Source organism: Hyperolius riggenbachi, chromosome 4 (genome assembly GCF_040937935.1).
Source record: "Hyperolius riggenbachi isolate aHypRig1 chromosome 4, aHypRig1.pri, whole genome shotgun sequence".
Taxonomy (NCBI): Eukaryota; Metazoa; Chordata; class Amphibia; order Anura; family Hyperoliidae; genus Hyperolius; species Hyperolius riggenbachi.
Genome location: NC_090649.1, coordinates 335,932,760 through 335,960,357, shown reverse-complemented (window position 1 = coordinate 335,960,357; position 27,598 = coordinate 335,932,760). Strand labels below are relative to the sequence as shown.

The window sequence follows — 27,598 nt, the reverse complement described above, 5'->3', positions numbered from 1 at the left end:
TGCCTGCCCATACATTGCAGATATGATACAATGATTGAAGCGGAAGGTTGATGGACCCGCAAAAATCACCTGATGTATGGGCATCTTAACAGTAGTGTGATCTGCATACTGTAAAAGCCAGGTTGCCTCTGCGGCAGTATAATGAATTGTGGTGTCTTGCAACCTGCCTGATCAACTGGGAGACCCGAATTCAATGCCCTGCCTGCAGCCCGGTATGGTCTTAATCCCGCTCTAGGCTAGTACATATTCCTTCGGATGCCTAAGGGCTGCCATCCACTGTTCGATTGCCACCAGATCGACCAATCTAATCGCTGCCCATACACTGCACACAGATTTTGAATCGATTTCAGCATGAAATCTATTCACACCCTGTGGAACTGCCGCTGCTTCGTGCCGCTGCTCCCCTGGCCAGCCGCAACACATTACCTGTCCACCGGCGCAAGCCCCCTGGTCCTTGCAGTCATTTCTTCCAGCATACGCCTCCATCTTCACTTTCTGTTATGTCCTGTGACAAGCAGAAAGTTCAAACAGTAGTGCACCCTCTACTGTTTGAACTTCGTTTTCTCCCAGGATAGAACAGGAAGCGAAGAGAAGATGGAGAAGATGTCAGAAGAAGTAAGAGACAGCGGGGACCCGGGGATTGTGCAGGCCGGAAAGGTTATGTATTGCTGCGTCGGTCATCGCCGTACCGAACGACACTCTCCCGACCCGCCGGGGATAGAGTTACATTTTCTGCCTGGGCAGGTTGACTGAATCAATCGATTTCAGGTGGAAATCGATCGGTCAACATGTGCATTAACGATTTCACAGCAGATTCCATCACAGTAATCAAATCTGCTGTATTTCAACGGGAACTCGTTGCAGTGTATGGGTACCTTAAGTCTCCAATAGTGATGTGTGCAGCTTCCTACATTTAAAAGATCTGTACCTCATGAATATTCAGTTTAGTTCTGGGTGTTATTACTAAGAATAACAAGCTGATGTCAGACAAAATCGGGTATCGTAATTACACTGGTTATTTTTAACAATAACAAAGTTGATCATGGTATATTATATACATGACTGCAGTAAATGGTGATGTTTATTCTAATGGTGGCTGTGACAATCCAGCCCCGCGATCCCGTCGAGATCTGCTCCCGTTAGCGTACGCAGGAAGTACGGGCGCAGACGGACAACGAGACCGGTTGCTGGATCGTCAGAGGGAAGATAAAGGAGGGCGACAGAGCGTGCCAATCCCGTCTAATCTGCTCCCGTTAGCATACGCAGGAAGTACAGGGAAAAGACTGACAAAGATTGGTCGCACAGCTGCCGACAATATGTAATGGGACAAACATCCACCAATCCCGTATTACTAGGCCACTGTTGCCATGCAGGTCTCATGCACTAGAGACTGCTGGAGGCAAATTCACTGTGTGCGTAGTAAACGGTTAAGATTGGTTGGAGGTGCCCATACATGTATAATTTTGATTGTATATACAATCGGTAAACTAAAAATATCGATTTCGCGCTGGAAATCGGGTAAATAAAGTAAACTGCCACCACTCTCTTAAGTTCAGGGAGGAAAGAGACTCCCGCTATCATAATACGGTAGCCAGCCCAATCACGTTCAACACGCTCAAGTCACCGTTCGGGGAATAATCACTTCCGACGGCTTAAAGACTGTGAGCAATGCGACGTTAAAGAAAGGTTACTGGGTCCCTATATGATGCAATCTCGAATTGTATTTATAATCGAGAAACGAAGTTATCGATTTCGCACAGAAAATCTGGTACTAGCTAATCCTAGAAGGAAGAAACGGTTATTTACAACCTAGCTAGCAAATCAACAATTTATAAGCAAATCATAAAACAATGCGGTAGTATGACTGACTCTTCAGAGGGCAGATTCGTTATAGCAGCAATCAGATGACCAGAAAAGGCACAAGACTGAACGATAAAATCGTTAGTTTATTTCTAAACTACATACACACAGCTTATTTTAGAACAGATTGAATGACAGAGAGAAGAGAGGAAAAGAGAACAGAATGTCTGATTATATACAGTTCAAATACCGTTATTGGTAGTCCATGCGGCAATCGCAAGTCTTTGGCGAAAGTCCCAAAATGGCGGTTTCCATGCGGCCAACAGGCCTTTTGTTAGAAAGTTCAAAGATGGAGGTTGGCCCGTGTCCCTGCGGGCTGCCAGGATGTTACTAGGCATCAGATTGAAGGTAAAGGACGCTGGACTTTTGGGTCATGTCAGTTTTGTTCCTCACTGTAGGTGGGAGGAGTTATGACACATACAAGTCCAGCCTTGCAATTTGAATAAGGCAATGCCCCCTTAGGCAGGGAGAGGTTTTGGGCCAATTCATATTTTGCCCGCTCTCGGCATGCCCGTGGGTAATATCAGGAACCCAAATAAATATTCATAATCAGCACAAGTGGGGGAATCTGCTAATACCAAACACGAGGAGTCTGGATCGCTAATAGCACCGTCCCTCACTTTCACCTTACTGGCACTGGTTCCGAAAGATCCAGAGGGCTGAAAATCTCTCAGGACCAGTGTCATGTGGAATCTAATAAACTCCGTGAATTTGAGGGAACTGCGATCTTGGGAACACCAGAAATATTACCAAATTGTGCCTATTTATTAAATACAGTTTCTACAGTTTGGTTGAATCTTTGGGTGCCCAGATGGCGTGATAAGGATCATTCCTGTCTCCTTTCAACTCAGGCCACAAGGCAGCTAGGTGTCGGACTCCTGGTGGGTCGGTGCCGATCAGGCTGGAGAAAGCTACAATTTATGAGCTTCTGTCAACTGATATCTACCCTTCACCTGATGGATGAGGTCATAAACACCTCAGGGGGTCCCCTGTGCTGGCAGAGAATCTTTTCAACAGGAGGCTAATTAACTGACCATGAAAAGATTTCTCCAGCCCTTTGGCGAAGGGAAAAAAAAAGTGTATTTAAACCAAAAACTGTCAGTTTGGGTGGTTTGCGAAGAACTAGCGTTGGTAACTCCATGACGCATTCGATATGTCATATCGACGGCGTCACAGTGGCCACTAATGATCCAATATTTTTCATCCAATCTTACCAAATCTATGTAGTATAAGGGTAAATTGAGTGAATATACTAAATGGATACTTCAGGCAGTTACCTTATATTACATAGAAATGGTAAGATTGGATGAAAAAGATTGGATCAGTAGTGGCCTCCTTTAGGCCCCGTTCACACTTGCGTTTCTGTGCCAAACGGACCGGATCGGATCCGGTTGCATCAGGTATGTATACGGCTGCGATCCGGATCCGTTTGGTAAAAGTTATAAATAAAACTATATAATTGTTGGGGTCTGGGAGGTCAGCAGAAGGTGCACCTGTAGAATCAGGTCCTCCGCTGTTTAGGCCTCAACTCCACCTCCGACATACTGCCAAACAGCTCCAGCACGTTAGTTACTGCTGCTCCACTCCAGAAATGCTTGGCCCATGTGTCTCCATCCAAAATGGCCGCTAGAATACGAATAGGAAGTGGGGTAGAACATCAGGTGTTTGTAGCCCGTGTTCTGTGCTTTCCGTTTCCTATTGGTTTCTATTTCCTGATGGTGCAGTCAGGCTACGGTCCGGGTGCGTGGGCCGGATGATCTGGACCCGAAAAATAGCGCATGTTGGAAAATTGTCCAGAGTCCGGATCCGATCCGGCTCCGTTCTGTACGGAACGGACGCATGTGAACGTCCGCATAGACTTTGCATTGCTATGCGGAACGTACGTTCCGTTTGTACAGTATACGGTCCGGATCCGATCAGGCGAATCCGGACAGCGAACACTAATGGAAACCAGGCCTTAGTCTACAGTTGTAACTGTGTCTAAAAAGTTACTCTATTAATCACTCATAAGGCATGTCTTGAACTTCAAAGAGATGAAGTTTCAGGCTTTATGAATATTAATTGTGGGCACAGAAACCCTGACTGTCACTTGTGAGGTTTCCCAATTGATTCTCACTGAGGTCCAGCAACCTGCATCAGTCAACGGTATCTATGCAACTGTGCCATCTCTTTAATTGCTATCTATCTATCTATATACACATTTTAATATACACACACACGACCTGTATATATTTTAAAGACAACTTCATTTATTAGGCAAAATCTTGCTTCAATTGACAGTTACAGAGTAGAATAAGCAGATAAATGACGACAACTATGACACAGTACTTGCATGTTTTACACCTTTTGCTAAGGGTAGAATTCAGTAAACGTAGAAAAAGCTGTTCACATTTAATGATCTTACTCATGTTAACTTGATTATGAACAAGTCTAATGTGCCACATTAAAACATGTCAGTGGTTTCTTGTTATTAATGTATAAAAAATATTTTGCACTTTTACCAGCAAATTACCGGCAATAAATAAAACCATAAGACAATTTATTATCCAGTTTGTGTCTGTACATGTAAGGCACTGAAAGTTTTCTTACAACAATACAGAATACTAACAAACAGATATATGCAATGAAAAACAGATTACCGGTACATTTATAGAGATCAATGCTTTTGTTGATTACTATATGTCCTGTTCAGAGATGTATTTTACAAGAACAGTGTACAATAACCCAGAGGAAAAAATACATTTGTCTATTTATAAAATAACCTTCTAAAAGAAGTAGTAGTGAATTTCCATTATGGAATTAAAGTATGTATTAGATATGCATTAATGTCCAGCAATCTTCTTGCATATAGTTTATGCACATGAATATTTTCACTGGCTCACCACGTGCAAAGACATTTATCTATTGTTGAATGGAGCCACATCATTCTTGAAGATGCTCAGCCAGTGAGATATGTGAAGATATTTCAAACACGGACCTTTACATCACTTAGGTTTCAGAAGGTCTTCGAAGCTAAAAGGTTCAGATGACTGGTTTTTGCTCTTAGGCACAGCAGGAAATAAGGACTGCATTTTTTCCTTAAATTCTTTAAGCTGCAGAAAACAGAAGTATGTTATAAACTGTTTAACCACTTGAGGACCACAGTCTTTTCGCCCCTGAAGGACCAGAGTCTTTTTTTCCATTCAGACCACTGCAGCTTTCACGGTTTATTGCTGGCCATACAACCTACCACCTAAATAAATTTTACCTCCTTTTCTTGTCACTAATACAACTTTCTTTTAGTGCTATTTGATTGCTGCTGCGAGTTTTAGTTTTTATTATATTCATCAAAAAAGACATGAATTTTGACAAAAAAATGACTTTTTTAGCTTTCTGTGCTGACATTTTTCAAATAAAGTAAAATTTCCTATACATTTGAGCGCGAAAGTTATTCTGCTACATGTCTGATTAAAAAAAAAAAAACAACCATTCAGTGTATATTTATTGGATTGGGTAAAAGTTATAGCGTTTACAAACTATAGTGCCAAAAGTGAATTTTCCTATTTTCAAGCATCTCTGACTATTCTGACCACCTGTCAGGTTTCATGAGGTGCTAAAATTCCAGGATAGTATAAATACCCCCCAAATGACCCCATTTTAGAAAGAGGACATCCCAAAGTATTCAGTGAGAGGCATGGTGAGTTCATAGAAGATTTTATTTTTTGTCACAAGTTAGCGGAAAATGACACTTTGTGCCAAAAAAAAAAAAAGTTTCCATTTCTTCTAACTTGCGACAAAAAAAAAATGAAATCTGCCACTGACTCACTATGCTCCTCTCTGAATACCTTGAAGTGTCTACTTTCCAAAATGGGGTCATTTGTGGGGTGTGTTCACTGTCCTGGCATTTTGGGGGGTGCCTAATTGTAAGCACCCCTGTAAAGCCTAAAGATGCTCATTGGACTTTGGGCCCCTTAGCGCAGTTAGGCTGCAAAAAAGTGCCACACGTGGTATTGCCGTACTCGGAGAAGTAGTATTATGTGTTTTGGGGTGTATTTTTACACATACCCATGCTGGGTGGGAGAAATATCTCCGTAAATGACAATTCTTTGATTTTTTTTTTTTTTTTTTTTTTACACACAATTGTCTATTTACAGAGATATTTCTCCCACTCAGCATGGGTATGTGTAAAAATACACCCCAAAACACATTATACTACTTCTCCTGAGTACGGCGATACCACATGTGTGGCACTTTTTTGCACCCTAACTGCGCTAAGGGGCCCAAAGTCCAATAAGTACCTTTAGGATTTCACAGGTCATTTTGCGACATTTGGTTTCAAGACTACTCCTCATGGTTTAGGGCCCCTAAAATGCCAGGGCAGTATAGGAACCCCACAAATGACCCCATTTTAGAAAGAAGACACCCCAAGGTATCCCGTTAGGAGTATGGTGAGTTCATAGAAGATTTTATTTTTTGTCACAAGTTTGTGAAAAAACACAATTAAAATCAATTTCCGCTAACTTGTGAAAAAAAATAAAATGGGGTCATTTGTGGGGTTCCTATACTGCCCTGGCATTTTAGGGGCCCTAAACCGTGAAGAGTAGTCTTGAAACCAAATGTCGCACAATGACCTGTGAAATCCTAAAGGTACTTATTGGACTTTGGGCCCCTTAGCGCACTACTACTTCTTCTGAGTACGACGATACCACATGACACTTTTTTTGCAACCTAGGTGCGCTAAGGGGCCTAACGTCCTATTCACAGGTCATTTTGAGGCATTTGGATTCTAGACTACTCCTCACGGTTTAGGGCCTCTAAAATGCCAGGGCAGTATAGGAACCCTACAAGTGACCCCATTTTAGAAAGAAGACACCCCAAGGTATTCTGTTAGGAGTATGGTGAGTTCATAGAAGATTTTTTTTTTTGTCACAAGTTAGCGGGAAATGACACTTTGTGAAAAAAAAAATACAAATCAATTTCCGCTAACTTGTGACAAAAAATAAAATCTTCTATGAACTCATCATACACCTAACAGAATACCTTGGGGTGTCTTCTTTCTAAAATGGGGTCACTTGTGGGGTTCCCAAACTGCCCTGGCATTTTAGGGGCCCTAAACCATGAGGAGTAGTCTGGAAACCAAATGCCGCAAAATGACCCATGAAATCCTAAAGGTACTCATTGGACTTTGGGCCCCTTAGCGCAGTTAGGGTGCAAAAAAAAAGGTGTCACACATGTGGTATCGCCGTACTCAGGAGAAGTAGTATAATGTGTTTTGTGGTGTATTTTTACATATAACCATGCTGGGTGGGAGAAATATCTCTGTAAATGACACATTTTTGATTTTTTTTTTAAACACAATTGTCCATTTACAGAGAGATTTCTCCCACCCAGCATGGGTATGTGTAAAAATACACCACAAAACACATTATACTACTTCTGAGTACGGCGATACCACATGTGTGACACTTTTTTGCAGCCTAGGTGCGCTAAGGGGCCCAACGTCCTATTCACAGGTCATTTTGAGGCATTTGTTTTCTAGACTACTCCTCACGGTTTAGGGCCCCTAAAATGCCAGGGCAGTATAGGAACCCCACAAGTGACCCCATTTTGGAAATAAGACACCCCAAGGTAATTCGTTAGGTGTATGGTGAGTTCATAGAAGATTTTATTTTTTGTCACAAGTTAGTGAAAAATGAACTTTGTGAAAAAAACAATAAAAATCAATTTCCGCTAACTGTTGACAAAAAATAAAATCTTCTATGAACTAGTCATACACCTACCAGAATACCTTGGGGTGTCTTTTTTTCTAAAATGGGGTCACTTGTGGGGTTCCTATACCGCCCTGGCATTTTATGGGCCCAAAACCGTGAGTAGTCGGGAAACCAAATTTCTCAAAATGTCTGTTCAGGGGTATAAGCATCTGCAAATTTTGATGACAGGTGGTCTATTAAGGGGCAAATTTTGTGGAACCGGTCATAAGCAGGGTGGCCTCTTAGATGACAGGTTGTATTGGGCCTGATCTGGAGTGCTGGGGGGGGGGGGGGGGGGGGTGACAGGAGGTGATTGATGGGTGTCTCAGGGGGTGGTTAGAGGGGAAAATAGATACAATCAATGCACTGGGGAGGTGATCGGAAGGGGGTCTGAGGGTTTGGCCGAGTGATCAAGAGCCCACACGGGGAAAATTAGGGCCTGATCTGATGGGTAGGTGTGCTACGGGGTGACAGGTGGTGACAGGAGGTGATTGATGGGTGTCTCAAGGTGTGATTAGAGGGGGGGGAATAGATGCAAGCAATGCCCTGGCGAGGTGATCAGGGCTGGGGTCTAAGTGCGTTCTGAGGGAGTGGGCGGGTGATTGGGTGCCCTAGGGGCAGATTAGGGTGTAATCTGATGGGTATCAGTGACAGGGGGTGATTGATGGGTAATTAGTGGGTGTTTAGGGTAGAGAACAGATGTAAACACTGCACTTGGGAGGTGATCTGACATCGGATCTGCGGGCGATCTATTGGTGTGGGTGGGTGATCAGATTGCCCGCAAGGGGCAGGTTAGGGGCTGATTGATGGGTGGCAGTGACAGGGGGTGATTGATGAGTGGCAGTGACGGGGTGATTGATGGGTGATTGACAGGTGATCAGTGGGTTATTACAGGGAAGAACAGATGTAAATATTGCACTGGCGAATTGATAAGGGGGGGGGGGGGGGTCTGAGGGCAATCTGAGCATGTAGGCGGGTGATTGGGTGCCCGCCAGGAGCAGATTAGGGTCTGATCTGATGGGTAACAGTGACAGGTGGTGATAGGGGGTGATTGATGGGTAATTAGTGGGTGTTTAGAGGAGAGAACAGATGTAAACACTGCACTTGGGAGGTGATCTGATGTTGGATCTGTGGGCGATCTATTGGTGTGGGTGGGTGATCAGATTGCCCGCAAGGGGCAGGTTAGGGGCTGATTGATGGGTGGCAGTGACAGGGGGTGATTGATGGGTGATTGACAGGTGATTGGCAGGTGATCAGGGGGGATAGATGCATACAGTACACAGGGGGGGGGGGGGGGGTCTGGGGAGAATCTGAGGGGTGGAGGGTGATCAGGAGGGAGCAGGGGGCAGTTTAGGGTTAAAAAAAATAGCGTTTTTAGATAGTGACAGGGAGCCTGCCCTGGTGGTCCCTCGGACACTGGGACCACCAGGGCAGGAGGCAGCCAGTATAATAGGCTTTGTATACATTACAAAGCCTATTATACATTATCCGTGCGGCGATCCGGGTGCTAGTAACCCGCCGGCGCTTCCGAACGGCCGGCGGGTTACAGCGGGGGGGGACGGAGCCAGTCGCCAGCGGCTGATCGCGTCACGAATGACGCGATCGACGCATAACCATGCCCGCCGCCGCCGATGGGCGTATTGCGGTCGTTTGGGCCCAGCCCTTGCCGCCGCCCATCGGCTTAAGGCGGTCGGCAAGTGGTTAAAACAACAGGTCAAAGGTATCTCCTCATTCGTTTAGTTGACCCTTACTCTTCATGACCATATGTACACATTAAAGGTACGCAGACACCAATACAGTTTGTGCCCCTTTCACATCAAGATTTTATGCAAACATTTTTTTAAGATCTCTGTACAAATTGTAGATGTAGTGGACGCATACCTCCGTTATCTGTGACATGCCACGGTGTGTCTGTCAGCACTCAAGACAAATCAGAAGTAGCAAAGTAGACCGGCACTGTCAGATATATTCAAAGCCTTTTTATTTTTCAAATGCCATATACAGCCATGTCAGCAACATTTCAAAGCGTATAGCTCCTTCCTCAAGCTAGGCTGTATAAGAACCTATACAGCCTAGCTTTAGGTCTATACGGTTTGAAACATTGCGGATATGGCTGTATATGGCATTTGAAAAATAAAAATAGCTTTGAAGAAATCGGACAGTGCCGGTCTACTTTGCTAGTAAGATTTCAGAACAATAAGATCAACGTTGACCAGTGTCACAGGAGCCCTAGTGGTCTGACCGCACTTAGCCTTCTAAACGGTGCCAGCGCACAGATCGTGCGAACTCTGGTCGCAGTCAATGCGCAGGAACCGTTAAGAATTAGCCGCAGACAGCCCAGAAGGGAGCCTGTGAGACACGGGTAATTACAACGTACACACGATTCCACGGTATCTGCCACCACCACTGGTATGGGCCAGTGGACCCGATTTACTGACTGACTAGTCCTGCGAATAAAACGGTTAAAAACACGGTATTCTGTCTAGCCAACAACAAACAAACAGTAGCGTATCTTCAGAGACCCGGGATCAGTTCTGTGTGTGCTGATAAGCAGGGTAGCGGAACAGTGAATGATTTGGAGGAAGTCTTTTATTCACAGCAATATAAATAATTAATATATACAGACAATTATTAAAATCAACAATTATTAAAACAGTAATAGCCAGTATAAAAAAATAAAAGGAGGGAGAAAAATACTTAGTTCCTGGAAAGATGTCCTTTAGTGGGAAAACTTGTAAAGTTCTTGATTTCAATCAAAGTTCAGACCAAGTGGATGCCAGCATATCTTCAAGCTGGCACAGATGAGTTCAAGATGTTTCAGGGTGGAGGACACTGAGTTTGGCTCCTCTGCCATTCTTATGCCCCTGATTCAGTAGGAGGGAGTGAGGGCGGGTCCACACACCCCCTTAGGACATGAGATGAGTCCTCCCCTTGTCCTGGGAACCAGAAATCATACCTTAACCATATATGGGCTCTATCTCACAGAACCGTACAGGTCAGGGCAGATTTACTAATATTTTCAGGTCTGCCTCGATGTACCCAGCAGCCTGATACCAAACATGAGGGGTGGGACAGGGCACTTTCGAACTGCCTAACTGGCAGTCTTTCCCTCAGAATGGTCTGAAGTTTCTTCAGAACCAGCGCCAGATAGGGCCAAGCATGCTCTGTTAGTTTGGAGGGTCTGCCAGCCTGGCAACACAGAAAATATGATACATATAGCAGTTTATGGAATATGAGATACCCCTGGGATTGATAGCAGGTCATTCCCAGGCAAAGGCTCTTTGAAGTTTGGGGCAGCTAGCTAGGTGTCAGCTCCCCTGCTGGGAGGGAGCCAGAGGGTCTGGCTTTTCTCCCAACTAGATTGCTTCTGTCATGGTCTATACCTGATGGATGGGCCATCAGCACAGCTTGAAGCCAGGGACTCTCTGGGCCCAGGCTCATTAGCATATCAAAAGAGCCATCCAGCAGATGGGCTGGTGCTATCTCTCTGAGGAAAAAAAAACTTCAGCTGCCCCTACACTCAACCCAGATTGTATCGATTTGAAGCGCAATCGATGCAGAGAATCGAGTGCGATCGATTTTCTTCACGGGCGGTTACAGGACGCGCCTGCGGCCCCGCAACCGTCCGTGACAACCAGTATTTGTACAAAATTATGGTTACTGCGGTCAGAATAACAAAATAAATGGACGATTTGAGAATACCAAGATAAAGAAGGGGTACTTATTGCATCATGCTTATCACAAGATCATACTTATCTTGTGGCATAATCAACAATGACCTAGAGCCATATAAACAAAATGGGATTCCAATAGGAATATTGAAATTTGAGGACATGAAGTCCAAATAGATTATAACCTAAGCAACCATATTCAATGCTACTCAGCAACATTCTTGCTCGGGGAGCCAAACACTCTTCAGCCCAATCTTTCTGCCCAATAACATACTGTGTGTGGATGAGGGATTAAAAATGCTTAGGGGGAGGGGGAGGGTATCCACTGTGCGTGTCTGTGTCATGGCAACTAGTGTGTGTGTGTGTGTGTGTGTGTGTGTGTGTGTGTGTGTGTGTGTGTGTGTGTGTGTGTGTGTGTGTGTGTGTGTGTGTGTGTGTGTGTGTGTGTGTGTGTGTGTGTGTGTGTGTGTGTGTGTGTGTGTGTGTGTGTGTGTGTGTGTGTGTGTGTGTGTGTGTGTGTGTGTGTGTGTGTGACATGTGCAATTAACTTTCTTCCTACGTGATATTTTTAAACTTGTCAACAAAGTGCCTTTTAAGCCACCAGAAAGCAAGAAAATACTAAAAATAATTGTGATAGTACTTTTACACATACTTTTCAGTACAAGTGCTTGAAAGTCATTTTAAATAGGAGATAAAAAATGATTTTCTAGGAGAAAAGTCAGAAAAAGTGAATTGCATATGGGCCCTGGTATCTAGCGTGTCTCATAGTATCCACAGCGTGTCCGTGTCTCATGGTATGCAGTGCGTGTGTGGCTGTGGCTCATGGTATCAATGTGTGCGTCTCATGGTATCTAAAATACTGTGTGTGCGCGTGTGTGTTTATGTCTCATGGTATTCGCTGTGAGTGTGTGTCTCATCCTCTATATAAAACCCTAATGTCTCTGCGTCCCATGTCCCTGTGTGTGTCCCATTTGCGCTCTGCGCATGTGCAGGGATGCAGAGACACTGAGGGAGAGTGACGTGTGGCTAGGGATGACGGGCGAAGGGGCAGACGGGCGTCCGCGGCAGAAATGTGCTTGCGCATCGGGCGCATGCGCAGTGACAGACCTAGCCCGTTTTTAAATGGGCTTAGGGCCCACTAGAATATATATATATATATATGTATAATATATGCATATTGCAACAGTGCCGCTAACGATGGAGGAGCAGTACAGCCCCCTGCATTGCGAAGCAGTTTTTATTCAGTGCTTGTTGGCCACACAGCACCAGATATGTGCACCACTACAACGATAATGCTATAGTTTCCAAGTACATGTAATTCTGATGCCGGCAATAGAGGGACCCCAAATTACGCCACTGGGGGGTGGGGTGGGGGGAAGCTAGGTAATCAGTATGCGAATATATTTGTTATACCCTACATTGTTGCGCACAGGGAGAGTCATCTCTCAGCTTCTGCCCACACCCAGATGGACGCCAGGACAATATGGACGCCCTGCATTGGTAGCCAACACAGTAGTGTAGACAGGCTTTTAAGGCTTGTGCGCTTGCTAGCAGTGCAGAGGGCTATTGTAGTGCTGACCACATTCACTTACACTGAATGGGATCGCTCTACCCAACGCACAGCAGTGCATCGCTGGGATGCAGTGCTGTGCATGATTAGATACATCAGACAGCACCATCCATGCACTGTCTGATGTCTATGTATATTGCACATGTGTTGTGATGCTGAATCAGCAACGCATAAGCGTAGACAAGCCCTAATTTTGCAAGGGAAATGCTGGCTAATTCTGTTGTGGAAATGTGACCAGGTGGAATATGTACATGCCACCAGGTCACAGCATCAGGAGATGAGGGAAGCACATGGAAGTGATGTGCCAATATTGTGCCGGGGCCCTGGGGAGCAGTATTAATAGGGTGGACACGAGGAGCAGCAGTACTACTGAACAGATTTTATGTTAAAATTATTAAAAATCAATTTGCAGTGTGTGGCCGGAATAGATCCCTCTCTGATCAGATCTTGATCAGAGAAGGGTCTATCTTTTGGACACGTCTGGAGAAAGTCTAGTAGTGTATGCAGGCTTTAGTATGCACACTTTCACATGATGACAGAAATTATTTAAAAACACTCACATACACACAGCTAGCTTGCAATGAAAACAATTGGCATACACAAAAGAGACAAAATTAGTCTGCTTCCAGATTTATTTATTTTTTTATAGAACTGGGAGGGGGGTTGGGAAGGAAAGATTCCAGACCTAGATTCCATTAGATTGCTATTTTAGTCTTGTAACTGGTGGAAATGCTTTCACGCTGCTCATGTGGGAACTGGTGATTATCTCTTTGAAGTAGAACACTGAGTGGCATCAGCGTCATGAGGGCCATTGGGGATTAATTTCTATCTTGGCCATGTCTTTCATGTATGACTGCAGGGAATAGGATACCGACTCGCTGGTAATGAATTACACGGATTAGCTGTGGAGGGAGTCGAACAGAAACAGGCATTTTCCTGTTTTTCTTCTCCATCTCTGAAGGCTCACTGGGACAAAAATAGCTCTAGAAATAAATACACAACATTTTCTTTATCTGGTTTGTAAAGTGATTATCCAAATGTTGTGACACACGTACATTTGATATGAACCGTCCCCTCCAAGGTAGACATGACAAATGATAACCATTGGTCTAATACCAAGAGGGAAAATAACACTTCAAAAAGTAAAACTTTTTTTTTTAATGGACCACATACAGTATATTGACCTAGAGATCTATTGCTATGTCAATTTCTTTCCACCTAGATTGCACTTCTATTAAGCTTCTTATAGGCAAGATCCCTGCACCTGATCAACATTCCATGTCCGGGAAGGGCATTTCCAATTTACTCAAGCAATCGATTATTAATATGCCAATAACTATAGTACTGTACATATATTATCCTATTGTTTTTTTTTCATCTATGTAGGAATTATAGAGGCTGGGTAAAATACCTTCTTTGGTAATGCCTCTTCAGCTTTGAATACACATTTTGTTTGCTAAAGACCCTTATAGAATCTGCAACTTTTACCCAAACGGAGAGGACGACAGAAGGTATTTTACATCAACCTGTATCCCCATCTCCAACAAGCTTTACTTTTATTGTGGTTCCATTTATTAAGGTAAAACCTTTTTTTGTTTTATTTATATTAGTGGTTGCTTTCTGAAAACATATACAGTAAAAGTGGCAACACACGTTACTTTTTTTGTTTTCGATCGAGAAATATGATTGAATTTCTTATTTTCTTGATTTCTGAGATTCGACATGTTGGAAAATTCAGACCAACTCTACTAAGAAGGGCCCATTCACACTTGAGCGTTTTGCCAAAACGCAAATTTTCGGCAAAACGCTCAAACACTAGCGCTTTTGAAAGCGCTAGTGTAATAAAACCCTATGGGCCCGTTCTTACTTGGGTGATTTGCGGTAATAGCCGCAAATCACCCAAAACCGTGAAATGCAAACGCGTAGCCTGCACCATTTTCAGGAGATTTCCTGGCGATCAAGTTTCAGTGCTATAGAAGCGCTAAACGCGATCGCGGAGAAATCGCTGCACTGTCCAGTGATTTTTCCACTTGAAATCGTGGAAAAATCACTCCCACAAAACGTCAGCAAAAATCGCCTGTGTTTTGTGCTTCTAAGTGTGAATGGGGCCTTAGACTTATTCTATAGTATCTTAAAGGGAACCTGAACTGAGTAAAATTATTTACAACAAACACATGAGGTAACTTCAAATGAACATTACATAGTTGCCTTGCCATCAGTTCCTCCCATAAGCTCACCATTTTTCTCCTGACAACGGTCCTTTCCAGTTCTGAAAACATTTTGTCAGAACTGAAATATATCAGTTGCTGTCAGTTATATATCAGTTGCTATCAGTTATAGCTGACGTGCCAGGTAATGTCCATGTTTCCCTATGGCTCAAGTGGGCAATATTACAGTTTAACAGTGTGCTGACCAGGAAGATGTTATGGGGTAATGGCCATTTTCAAAATGGAGTACGGAGATTTAGATCACAGTGTACAAACAGGATGCAGGAAAGGAGAAAAAGATTAAGGAGTGTATGTTTATTTTGACTTTTAAATTTTCAGTTCAGGTTTTCTTAAAGGTTTGGCCAGCCACAAACCAAGCTGAAATTACAAGCTCTCTTGTGAAAATCTGCCGCTTTTCATTCCAGAGTTGTTGACTTATGCATGCCTGTAGCTAACACCCACTCCTTTATTTGCACCACCAGAGTTTATGGTTTAGGTTTTACTTATAATAGACTTACTTTAACAGCTAACAAGGGAAAGAGGCACCCAAGGATGATAAAATATATTTAAAACAATAAAAATAACAAGTGTGCGGTGGCTTGCCTCAAAGATAGATGTGTAATTTGGAAAACTTGTTTTATATCATGTAGCTAGCACTAGGCTAGCTACATGTATCCCCCGATCGCCCCAGTGCTGTGTCCCGCCTCCGATCTCTGCTGGCTATATTTACCGCTCCGGGATCCTGCGAGAGCCGCAACTTCTTTCAGCTTCGGTCGTCGCTATGGCGACGATTGGACGACGCCATCGACGTCATGTGCAGTCCCGATCCTTGCCATAGCGACGCCTGGTTGTGATGCAAGCACATATAACACCGCCGATCGCCTTAGAGGGGATCTAATTTAACATGTATAAATACAACAGAGGGCAATATAATAGCTTGGCGGATGAGCTTTTTGTCCATAGGCCTTCTCAAAGGACTAGAGGACATGATCTGCGCATGGAGGAAACATGTTTCAGCCATTTATTTAGGAAAGGGTTCTTTACAGTAAGAGTGATTAAGATGTGGAATGCATTGCCACAGGGAGTAGTTACAGCAAACTCTATACCTGCATTTAAAGGGGGCTTAGATGCTTTCCTTGTGTTGAAAGACATCCATGGCTACAATTACTAGGTAATGCCTAATGATGTTGATCTAGGGATTTTATCTGATTGCCATCTGGAGTCGGGAAGGAATTTTTTTCCCTTCTGGGGCTAATTGGACCATGCATTGTAAGGGTTTTTTGCCTTCCTCTGGATCAACAGGGATATGTGAGGGAGCAGGTTGGTGTTGTACTTTGTTCTCTGACACATCATTGCAAGCTGACACATCATTGCATTCCAGTGGTTCTGGAGGTGTGTTTAGCTTCTAAGGGTACAATGGTTAATTTGCATATATTCAGCAGTGGTGCCTGGGAGACATCTCGAGCTCACTCCAACCTGAATTATCGCAAATTCTGTTTTAGGAAAGCAAATTTTTGTTTTTCTTAACATCTTAGTAAGGGGGCTTTTAGGACCATTGTAGTCCCTTACACACTCCAATGAGTTCTGGGTCACCATGAGCTTGCTGGTTAGTCTGTACCTCTCGGTTTACAAGCCCTACTCCATAGAGCCAAATTAATCCATGCCATGCACTGATGAGGATCAAACAATCCGAAACAGTCTGTATGCATGTTGGATTATTATGGCTCTGTACAATTTAACAAGCTGACACATCATTGCATTCCAGCGGTTCTGGAGGTGTGTTTAGCTTCTAAGGGTACAATGGTTAATTTGCATATATTCAGCAGTGGTGCCTGGGAGACATCTCGAGCTCACTCCAACCTGAATTATCGCAAATTCTTTCTGTTTCAGGAAAGCAAATTTTTGTTTTTTATTTTTGTTGTTCTCTGGTTGAATTTGATGGACGTATGTCTTTTTTCAACCCAAATAACTATGTAAGAATCTTGTATAGCCTGCAAAATTTGCATCAGGCCAATCGCTGCATATCGATGTAACATGGATTTTTAACAATTTTGTCATATTTATTACTCCGTGACTGCAATTAAAAGTTATGCTTTATAATCCCTGTATTTGCTCATTGTGGACCTGAAAAACCTCATTTTCTTGCTCTCTATTGATATATTAATCAGAGGGGTCCTCACCTTATTGTGTCAGTTATTTAATCTTTGATGTAAGCCAGCCGTGCCCAACCTGTGGCCCGCGAAGCCAGTTTCTGTGGCCCGCGCGGTGTCTGCCTGCGGAAGGGGAGAGGATCGGGTGGTATTGCGCATACACCAGCGTGCACTCGTATTCAGCCCCGGGTACCGCTGGGATAGTCAGAAAGCCTCGCTCATTGGTTACTGCAGGAACCTTCCTCCAATAGGAATCAGCCTAATTCCTATTGGAGGAAGGTTCCTGCAGTAACCAATGAGCGAGGCTTTCTAACTATCCCAGCGCTACCCAGGGCTGAATACGAGTGCACGCTGGTGTATGCGCGTCCCGCCGAGTGCCATACTATGCAATACCACCCGATCCTCTCCTCCGCAGGCAGACACCGTGGGCAGACAACGGGACACACGCTGTGTCAGCCCCACACAGAGCCGACAGCCCCCTCAGCCCCACACAGAGCCGACAGCCCCCTCAGCCCCACACAGAGCCGACAGCCCCCTCAGCCCCACACAGAGCCGACAGCCTCCTCAGCCCCACACAGAGCCGACAGCCTCCTCAGCCCCACACAGAGCCGACAGCCTCCTCAGCCCCACACAGAGCCGACAGGCTCCTCAGCCCCACACAGAGCCGACAGGCTCCTCAGCCCCACACAGAGCCGACAGGCTCCTCAGCCCCACACAGAGCCGACAGGCTCCTCAGCCCCACACAGAGCTGACAGCCTCCTCAGCCAGCACACTACAGGCCACATGTGGGTAATTAGGCCTCTGTTCCTCCTCAGCAGAGCTGACAGCCTCCTCAGCCAGCACACTAAAGGCCACTCTGATACCATTGCTGCATTAATCTGCCCTGTGCATACACCCAGGTACCATACTGGACTCTGATACCACTGCTGCATTAATCTGCCGCAAACTTCTTAAGAAAATGTTCATCAAATGGTGAGTACAACAATTCTTATATTGTCGTTTTCTTTCCATTTCCAACACCATGTTAACTGTTACTAGAAAAACGTTAAAAGTTTTACATCGAAATTTTGTATGCATGTGTTCCGGCCCTCGAGATTTTTCTTGATTTGAAGTTCGGCCCTCGGGCCAAAAAAGGTTGAGCACCACTGATGTAAGCCACCTCCTACTTGTTATTTTCATTGTTTTTAAATTATTTTTTTCATCCTTGGGTGCATCTTTCCCCCTGCTGTGTCTCACCTCCATTGGACACTTCAGTGCCATATATAGGGTTTTTCTCATTTTTTGCAAGAATACAACCACACATAGAAAGAGCCGGATACCCAAGTGGAGACAGTTATATTCTCCACCTGCCTAATTGGTTGGTTGCCCAGAACTGGAACCTCTTGTGAGCATCATTCTCAAAGCTCTTCTATTCAATTATACTCTTATAATACTACACCATCTGGGCTCCCGTTGTTTCTGTGTTCCTTTGAAGGTACAGTCTGTCTGTATCCACCAACCAAGTTACGTTGACAGCTGATGACTAGAACCAGAATAAATGGTGTTTGGTATATATAAAAAAACAACAAAATAAAATGTCACATTTTGTTCCTAGTAGTAACCATGGCACTAAGATAAACACTTCTGCCTAGAGCCTTTGATAAACATAGTTCTCTTGGGACATTTGTTTTCATGCCTCAAGTATTCTGTAATGAGATATTTTCAGCTGCAGTATAACAGACCCAGGCTAAATAGGACACAGTAACGGTGCAATCCTACTGTTCAAGTCAGAGAAAGATCTGTACTGCAGAGTAACAAAACTTCCTGGCCTCCAGCAATAGAGAAAATAAAAATATATCTTCTAGGTTTTCATGGCGTTTTCTAGACATTTTATGTCTGTTAAGGCTGGATTAATCACCTTGGGACTTTAAAACACATTTCTTCAGACTGAAAGCTTTATTTTACCTCAGGAACAAAATACTGACGTCTGCCAAGTCACAGATTTTGAACCCTACCTCAAAAAAAGAATAATGCACTTTATCCAAAATGGTATTCTTAGAAGCGTGTGCGTGCGTGTCTTGCAGATAAGCAAATCCCTAAAACACACACTTTGTGCCCAAAATTTTGTTTCTTTTTCATAATTAATTGCACAGCTAGATAATAGTACATATATACACATACACATATATACATACATATACACACACACTTTGGAGGAGAGTTGCTGCTACCGCATTTGGCAGCCTCATTTGCATGAACATGGAATTATGGTCATTATTGCTTATTGTTTTTGTCTTGGTCTACAGTTGTCCCCATTTTTGCCTGATGAAGCGGGCTTATCCTGCGAAACGCGGTGCATTTTGTTTGGGGTACCGTATAATAATAAATGTGATAATTCTCAAGCACTTTTAAAGGTTTTATGAATTTTTATCCTGCTGGCGCCTCTGTTCCATATTCAAATACACTGTGTCCACTCCTGGTGGAGGGGAGTGTTACCCATCTTGGTTCTTTTCTACAGACAGCGACTTCTTAGCCCTGAGTGAGGACAGGCCTAATCTCCTCACCTGCCTTTTTTAGTGGTTGCCTGAATGGTAACCCATGTTTGTGAGTATAATTTCTCTCACTTAACTATTTGACCAATTATCTTAACATACTGCACCATATTGAGCTCTCGGTTTTTTCTCTTATATACTGTGACGTGCAGTGTTTACTTCCTGGAGCGGCCGCTGTGTACGGCGATTGGCTGGCGGGACCATGTGATGCAGATCACGTGGTCTCCGCATCGCACAGCACAAAAAAGGCGCAGCTCTTGGTAGTATCCTCCTCCAGCACCACCAGGCGTTGCGTTAGGGGCACGTTATGCGACCTATAACGTCCCCTAAAACGCAACATCCTGGTGGGAAAGACGCCTTAATGTTAGGCCTGGGGTAGGTAGGGTAAAGGTAAGCTGGGGGGGGGGGGGGGGGTTTGCGCCAGTGAGGACAATTAAAGTTAGGCATGAGGAGTAGTTTAGGTTTAATATCGGTAGTGGGAGGGTTCAGCGTAGGAGTAAACTTAGCTACAGTAAAATATCGGTACTTAAAGAGGTTCTTTTAATTGAAAAATTGACACCTTGGGCTTCTACCATCCCCTTGCAGCTGTCCTGTCTCGCGCCATCCTCTACAATCCTCCACTCCTCGCCATCGGTTACCGTCCAATTATTTGTCTAACTGGACGAATGCAACTGTGCCTCACTCCAGTCTCCGGGAGCCTTACACGCAGGCGCAGTACGAAATTTTCTCGTACTGCGCCTGCGCAGTAAGCTCCCGGAGGCAGGAGCTAGGACGCACATGCGCAGTTGCATTCGTCTAGTTAGATGAATAATTGGACGGTAACCGTCAGCGGGGAACGGAGGATTAAAGAGGTTATTTTTGTTTTTTAAAAGGCCCACAGAACCCCTTTAATACCGGTATTATATGATTTTTTTTACACTGCTACGATGCTCAGGAGGTTTTGCATTATCTGTGCCCCAACCCCGAACCCCCCCAGTGTCGGGCATACTGCTAAGGAGGTTAATAGTAGACTATTTGTAAATTTACCGAAATTCTACTATATCGATATACTTTACCGATATTCTACTATTGGGTTTCAATATTCTACTATTGGTGTTTCCTGGGCATCCACAATTACCAGGCACCCGTTTTTGATGTACACCTCTCCACACAATACCAACACACATTGCATAGCTAATGTACATACATCCAAAAATAAGATATACACAAGCGCGCACGCATGCACGCACACACACCAATATACACATTAGGGTTGCCGCGGTATACTGGTATGACGGTATACCGCTGTTTGTGCATGATAATCATACCAGAAAAGGATGTAATGATCCACACCACCTTCAGAGATGTATCTTCATTTATTTAATAAATAACATAACATACAAAGTTAAAAAGAACTGTATTGCAAGACAGTCCACTGTTTCGGCTCCTGCCCATCTTCAAGTTGCCCAGTTTATACCATGCACAATCTCGTTTTACCGGTTTTCCGGGGCAGGGCTACCGAGGGGCGGAGCGAAGTAGCGGCAGGTGATCGAACAGCGGCGAGGATAAGAAAATACTCAGTTGCCGGCAGCCGGGTCCTCCGCACTGTACTATCTTCATTCTACTTCCTGTTCTTGTCCTATTTCCCTGAAACAGCGCTCCCTGGGCGCTATTACAAGGAGATGATGCAAGAACAGGAAGTAGAATGAAGCGAGTAGAGCGTAGACTAGAGGACCTGGCTGCCGGCAAGTGAGTATTTGTACCCCCTGCTGCTGCGTACTTCCTGGCTCTCTATACTATGGGCACCAATCCTGGCTACACCTATCCCTAGCTACCTATGCTGCGGCCACCTAATTCTGGCTACACCTATCCCTGGCTACCTATGCTGCGGCCACCTAATTCTGGCTACACCTATCCCTGGCTACATATGCTACAGGCTCCTATCCTGGCTACCTATGCTGCAGCCACCTAATTCTGGCTACACCTATCCCCGGCTATCTATACTGCGGCCACCTACTACTGGCTACACCTATCCTTGGTTACCTATGCTGCAGCCACCTACTACTGGCTACACCTATCCCTGTCTACCTAAACTGCGGCCACCTACTACTGGCTACACCTATCCCTGGCTACCTAATTCTGGCTACACCTATCCTTGGCTACCTATGCTGCGGCCACCTAATTCTGGCTACACCTATCCCTGGCTACATATGCTACAGGCTCCTATCCTGGCTACCTATGCTGCAGCCACCTAATTCTGGCTACACCTATCCCCGGCTATCTATACTGCGGCCACCTACTACTGGCTACACCTATCCTTGGTTACCTATGCTGCAGCCACCTACTACTGGCTACACCTATCCCTGTCTACCTAAACTGCGGCCACCTACTACTGGCTACACCTATCCCTGGCTACCTAATTCTGGCTACACCTATCCTTGGCTACCTATGCTGCGGCCACCTACTACTGGCTACACCTATCCCTGGCTACCTATGCTGCGGCCACATACTACTGGGGTGGGGGGTGGGGGCATATTATTTAATGTAAGGGGGGCCCCAGGACCAAATAATTGTATAATACAATATCCCGTAATATCTCGTCATTTTTGTTGAAAGCTACAGTTTTTCTTGTGCTGCAATAGATTTGGGAACTGTCAGTGTACGTAAATATGTTTGTCTAACTCAGGCATGGGCAAACTCGGCCCTCCAGCTGTAATGGAAATACAAGTCCCACGATGCATTTGCCTTTATAAGTCATGACTGTGGCTGTCAGACTCCTGCAATGCATTGTGGGACTGGTAGTTCCTTAACAGCTGGAGGGCCAAGTTTGCTCATGCCTGGTCTAACTTGAACTGTCAGATATACAACTCAATAACAAAGAAAAAGCTGCATAACCAGTATCTGTGAGATGTCACGATATTTGCAAAATTGAAATACTCACTGTGTGTACTCCAAGAGCTTTCCATACAGCAAAACTAATTAGTCCCACACCACACCAGGCATAAAGAGATCCCCATCCTAAAGCTCTCAGGGCAAGAGAGGATCCACTTTCTGGCAGGGAAGCTGTAGCAACAGATCCCTACACGAAAAAACAGACACACACACTTGGTGTTGAATTTTTTCCCTCAAATGTTGCAGGTGATGAGGAATTAACAGGATGAAGAAAAAAATCTATTTCATATAATCCACGGTGCTAACAATGTTAAATATAATTAAAGGGACACCGATTCACATGTTTTTCAATTGAGATAGTAAATGTTTGGGAAGTGCTGCTACACACTGGTGTATACATTTGAATCCTTATCTCTTTGGTTACGGTTATCTTATTCCTTTCTGATGGTAGTCTTCTCTAATCTGACGCCAGAGTGAGCCATGAGGGGAGGGGGAATCTCCTCACAGTGCTTCTGTTAACTATGTGTGCAGAGAGCTCAGTCTGAATGTGGCCACACACACACACACATTGCAATAAAATGATCCGATTTTAAGGCAATTTGATAAAAACGATCATATTTTCTGACAAAATAAATAAAATGTAAAGCTTTTTTTTTTTTTTTTTTTTTTTTTATTAAATTATTTGAGCAAAAAATCCAATCGGATTTCCTGTTTTTATTCGATAAAAGTCTATCAGGAGTACTGAATTTTTCTGATCAATTTTTATGAGAATTGAATGGTGTAGGGTTGATTGTCAGTTTATATATACTTCCAAGCAATTTTCTCATAGTTTTCAATCATTTTTTTCATAATTGGGTAAAAATTTAACATGTGTGTGGTACATTGGTCAGATTTTTTAAATGTTACAATCAGTCCAAAAAATGTATTGCAATTCTTGAACTGAAAAGATATTTTAAAAATTGTATGGTGTGTGGCCACCTCGAGACAGGCAGAGCTTTCTCTCATAGAGAGCAGACGGAATGCATCTTATGTGCAACATAAACATTTGTAATTGTGTGTGTGAAATCTGACAGGCTTTTAATATAACTCTGCTTCAATATTACACTGTTCTTAGCAATTCAGACTGCAGAAATTCATACCTTTGCAAATGAGACATTCCAAACGTAGCTAAAATCTACACCCAATGAATGCTTTTGCCTCTGATATTTAACATGAAAAGTAGGAAAATGTTTACACAGCTACTTACATATCGATTGTACATTGTCATTTTAGGGGGACACTTCTGCCCAGTAGATGGAGTGACATCACTTGTTATTCTGGCAAATCAAAGCCGACAGGTTTCAAGAGGTGTGCATCTCTTCCTTGGAAGCACTGTTATCCTACGGCACATTCGCATGAAGTAGTGGGGTAAACTAGCCCAGATGCGAATCGGGAGTACATCTAGCATCCAGTCATAAAAGCACAGATTTGTCATGGAATTTTATTAAAGGGGCACTAATGCTAAATTCTTCTTTTTTTGATCCTTAAGTGTACATATGAGTTGTTGTAGGAATGATTTTTTACATTACTTAGTCTTTTACCAATGTATTTGGTTACTGGCAATAAAACATATTGAGGCATGCATTGACGTCAGTACTTTTACCTTTCCGACGCCAATGCAGCCTAAACCATTCTGTAGTAGGGAGGCATCTTTTACTGGCAAGTGTGAATTCCTTATCTTACACCCCTCTGGCCATTTCAGTTATTATTCCCCACCTTGTAACTGTACTAACGAACAGTTACTGTACTCACAGCAGCCACCGTAAAGTGAAGAACGCTGCCTCTCCTCCGTGCAGCGTAAGTTGTTGCTGTGTGCGGATGCGTGGGAAAACATAGGCTGCCCGGGCCGCCAAGGACCCCCTTTCCCTAAGCTGGCAGTGGAACGGACACCTATTGTTGTCCGTTTCCACGGTAACCTGACCGGCTTTCCGATCTGCGCAATGTAGCGGCGGCATCAAAGAGCACACACAAAAGCGCTGCAGCTGTGTGTTGCTCTGTTCGGTGCAGTGCTGTTTGATGCCGCCGCTACATTGCGCAGATCGGAAAGCCGGTCAGGTTACCGTGGAAACGGACAACAATAGGTGTCCGTTCCACTGCCAGCTTAGGGAAAGGGGGTCCTTGGGGGCCCGGGCAGCCTATGTTTTCCCACGCATCCGCACACAGCAACAACTTACGCTGCACGGAGGAGAGGCAGCGTTCTTCACTTTACGGTGGCTGCTGTGAGTACAGTAACTGTTCGTTAGTACAGTTACAAGGTGGGGAATAATAACTGAAATGGCCAGAGGGGTGTAAGATAAGGAATTCACACTTGCCAGTAAAAGATGCCTCCCTACTACAGAATGGTTTAGGCTGCATTGGCGTCGGAAAGGTAAAAGTACTGACGTCAATGCATGCCTCAATATGTTTTTGTTATGATCGCTTCTGCAGCGTTTACTGCTGACTGCACTGGTATTGCAAACCAAGCAGTTCTAATGTCATTACATGCATTTGCTTGCATAGTTTGGTTTGCACTTAAACTAGTTGCTGATTCCATCTGCAGTCGCTCTGAAGTTTATGACAGTTTAATATGCTTTTGTGTAAACAAACATTGTCTGCTGCAGTGGAGGGGCGGTCCCTTTCCTGCAGGCTGCATATCATTGTCTGCCTTTTCCTGCTATCAGCCTGTGATTAATTACCATTCACTTGTGTGGGAATCTGCAGGTCTGCTCCCATTGGATGACCTCAGTATAAAGAACTGCTTCCTGCAATGCCTCATGGGCTATCATAGTTTCAGACTCTATCTGTTACTCTGCTCGTGCCCCACCTCGTTCCTGGTCCGTGTGGACTGCGCTGACTCCTGCGAAGGGGTCAGCGAGTCCTCCTAGTTCTGCTCTTGTTCTAGAAGTTGCTACTTGCTTGTCTTGTGTCATATATTGGTTCATCGCCAATATATACGCATACTTGCGCATTTTGTTATTTTCCTTGTATTCGTGTTACGTTAATATATCAGTGTCGCTGATATATACGTACACGAACTGTTTATTTCCTGTGTTCAGTTAGTCAGTTTTCCAGCACGTTTTGGTAGTTTGCGCGTATCGTGAACACCCGTGCTGAGCTAGTTATCCTGTTCCTGGTCCTGTTTGTGGATTGCGTTCATCTCTGCGAAGAGATAACGAATCCTTCTGAATCCTGTTCCTGGTCCTGTTTGTGGATTGCGTTCATCTCTGCGAAGAGATAGCGAATCCTTCTGAGTCCTGTTCCCTGTATTACTTCAGTCTTAGTCAGAGTTCCTGCTTATGTCATATATCGGTTCATTGCCAATATATACATATGTTAGTCAGACGTTACGAATAGTTTCATTGATAGCTGTAATTGTAATACGCTAGGAAAACATACTCATTGTATATTTATCTGTGTTACGTTCATCTATCTCGATCCTGCTATTTCCTGTCTCTCCTGTCCTGTCTTTGTGAGGCACGCCATCGCCGCAACGCATTGGCTGCCTCATTCCAGTCTGTCTGGTTTTGGACGCTTGCTGTCGCTAAGTAATCGCTAGCTAGCAAGCGTTCATTCTATCTACCTGTCCTGGTCTCCTCAGTCCTGGTTTATGCGCTCAGCGCTACCTTGCGCTGAGACGTTATTACGAAAGTGTTTGTGGCTGTTCAGATCTGCACCGGCTCTGTGCACCACAATCTCCTATTGGAGTCAGTCCTCTCCTCCACTAAACTGGGGATATCCTGATCCCTTGTGCTGGTGTGTGTACCTCCTTCACGTCAGCTTATGTGTTGTATGCTGACTGTGGAGATTACACCCCCAAGCTTAACATTATGATAGCCCCATTACCAATCCCCATTGTGGGGGGGGTTCCCAGCAAAAATGACACTGTTTGTTATGGTTCCTGTTCCTTTAAGAAATTTGAGAAGCTCAATTCTGAAACAGAAAATGAGTTTTTTTCTGAATGTGCCAGGTTCCTGGCCAATCCTGAGCTCCAGGCTACTCCTGTTTCAACGTGGGCCCCCCAGCTAGTTTATGTTTTATTTAAGGGAAGATTGTTTCAGTGGGCCTACGATGTCTTGGATCATACCAATTTAAAAGGAAGACCACTGGAATTTCTAGCGTTTGTGATCCATAACTGGCTGCGCAAAACCGATTTGCCTAGCCCTTTTGATAAGCTCCTGGCAGCTTGTCAATCAGCTGCTCCTTCTACTGCCTACAAAAATAATCAGCAAGCAGATAATTGTTCTGATAACTTTTCTTCTGCTAAGGCAGCAGGGTCTAAAGCCAAACGTAAACGCTCCAAAAGAAAAGCGTTACAATCAGCGGAGTCGTTGCCCTTGGCGACTGCGCATCAGATCTGTAATGAGACTCCGCCAGTAGTAGATAATGAAATTCAGTCACCATTCAGGGGAGTCAAATGGACCTATGAAACTACTAATGAACTTTCATTGCTAGCCAGGGAAAATAAAAGTTCTTGTTTAAATGAATTATCTGAATATGATTATGAAGATATATTACAGAGTATTGAACAGATCAATTTATTCGTGCAGCAAGGGAAATTTGCATACACTACAGTTCAATACTTGCTACAGGTATTGGAGATCCTTAGGAATAAGAAATCGGCCAATCACCTGCTAAATAACCCAATGTATGTTTCTGCCACTAACACATTTGCAAACTATGATCAGCCGGAATGCTCAGCTGTTAAATATGCATGGGATCCTCCATTTGAGAAAGGAGAGATGGAAGCTCTGGTCTATGAATGGAAGAAAGATGCAAGTTCATTTTGTCAGTTTTACAGTGCAAAAAGTGAATTAGTATTGAATGCATGCATTAAGTCTGCCTATAACCTAATAAAAACTGGTGTGTGTGGGTATGACTTTGTGGCTCCATTGATCGATGTGTGGAGAATGATTCTGGACGATTTTTATGCGATTCAATCAGTTGATACCAGGGAAGACACACTGTCAAGTGGAGATTGTTCCACTTCCTCA

At 44.1% G+C, this 27,598-nt stretch overlaps 1 protein-coding gene across 4 annotated transcripts in view; it reads right to left on the bottom strand.

The window, feature by feature from the left end:
* Positions 1 to 4,091: 4,091 nt before the first annotated feature.
* The window catches only part of TMEM242 (transmembrane protein 242), a 42,530-nt gene continuing 19,023 nt past the window's right edge, over positions 4,092 to 27,598 (bottom strand). The window contains exons 3-5 of one of the 4 annotated variants that reach the window (XM_068231869.1): positions 22,639 to 22,776; positions 18,626 to 18,709; positions 4,092 to 4,952 (exon numbers count right to left, since the gene is read on the bottom strand). In XM_068231869.1, coding sequence (XP_068087970.1) covers positions 4,845 to 4,952; positions 18,626 to 18,709; positions 22,639 to 22,776 — 330 coding nt within the window. In that variant the 3' untranslated portion in view covers positions 4,092 to 4,844. Of the gene's footprint in view, positions 4,953 to 13,448; positions 13,814 to 18,625; positions 18,710 to 22,638; positions 22,777 to 27,598 lie in introns of those variants that run through there. The other 3 variants (XM_068231868.1, XM_068231871.1, XM_068231870.1) reach the window with 3 other exon arrangements.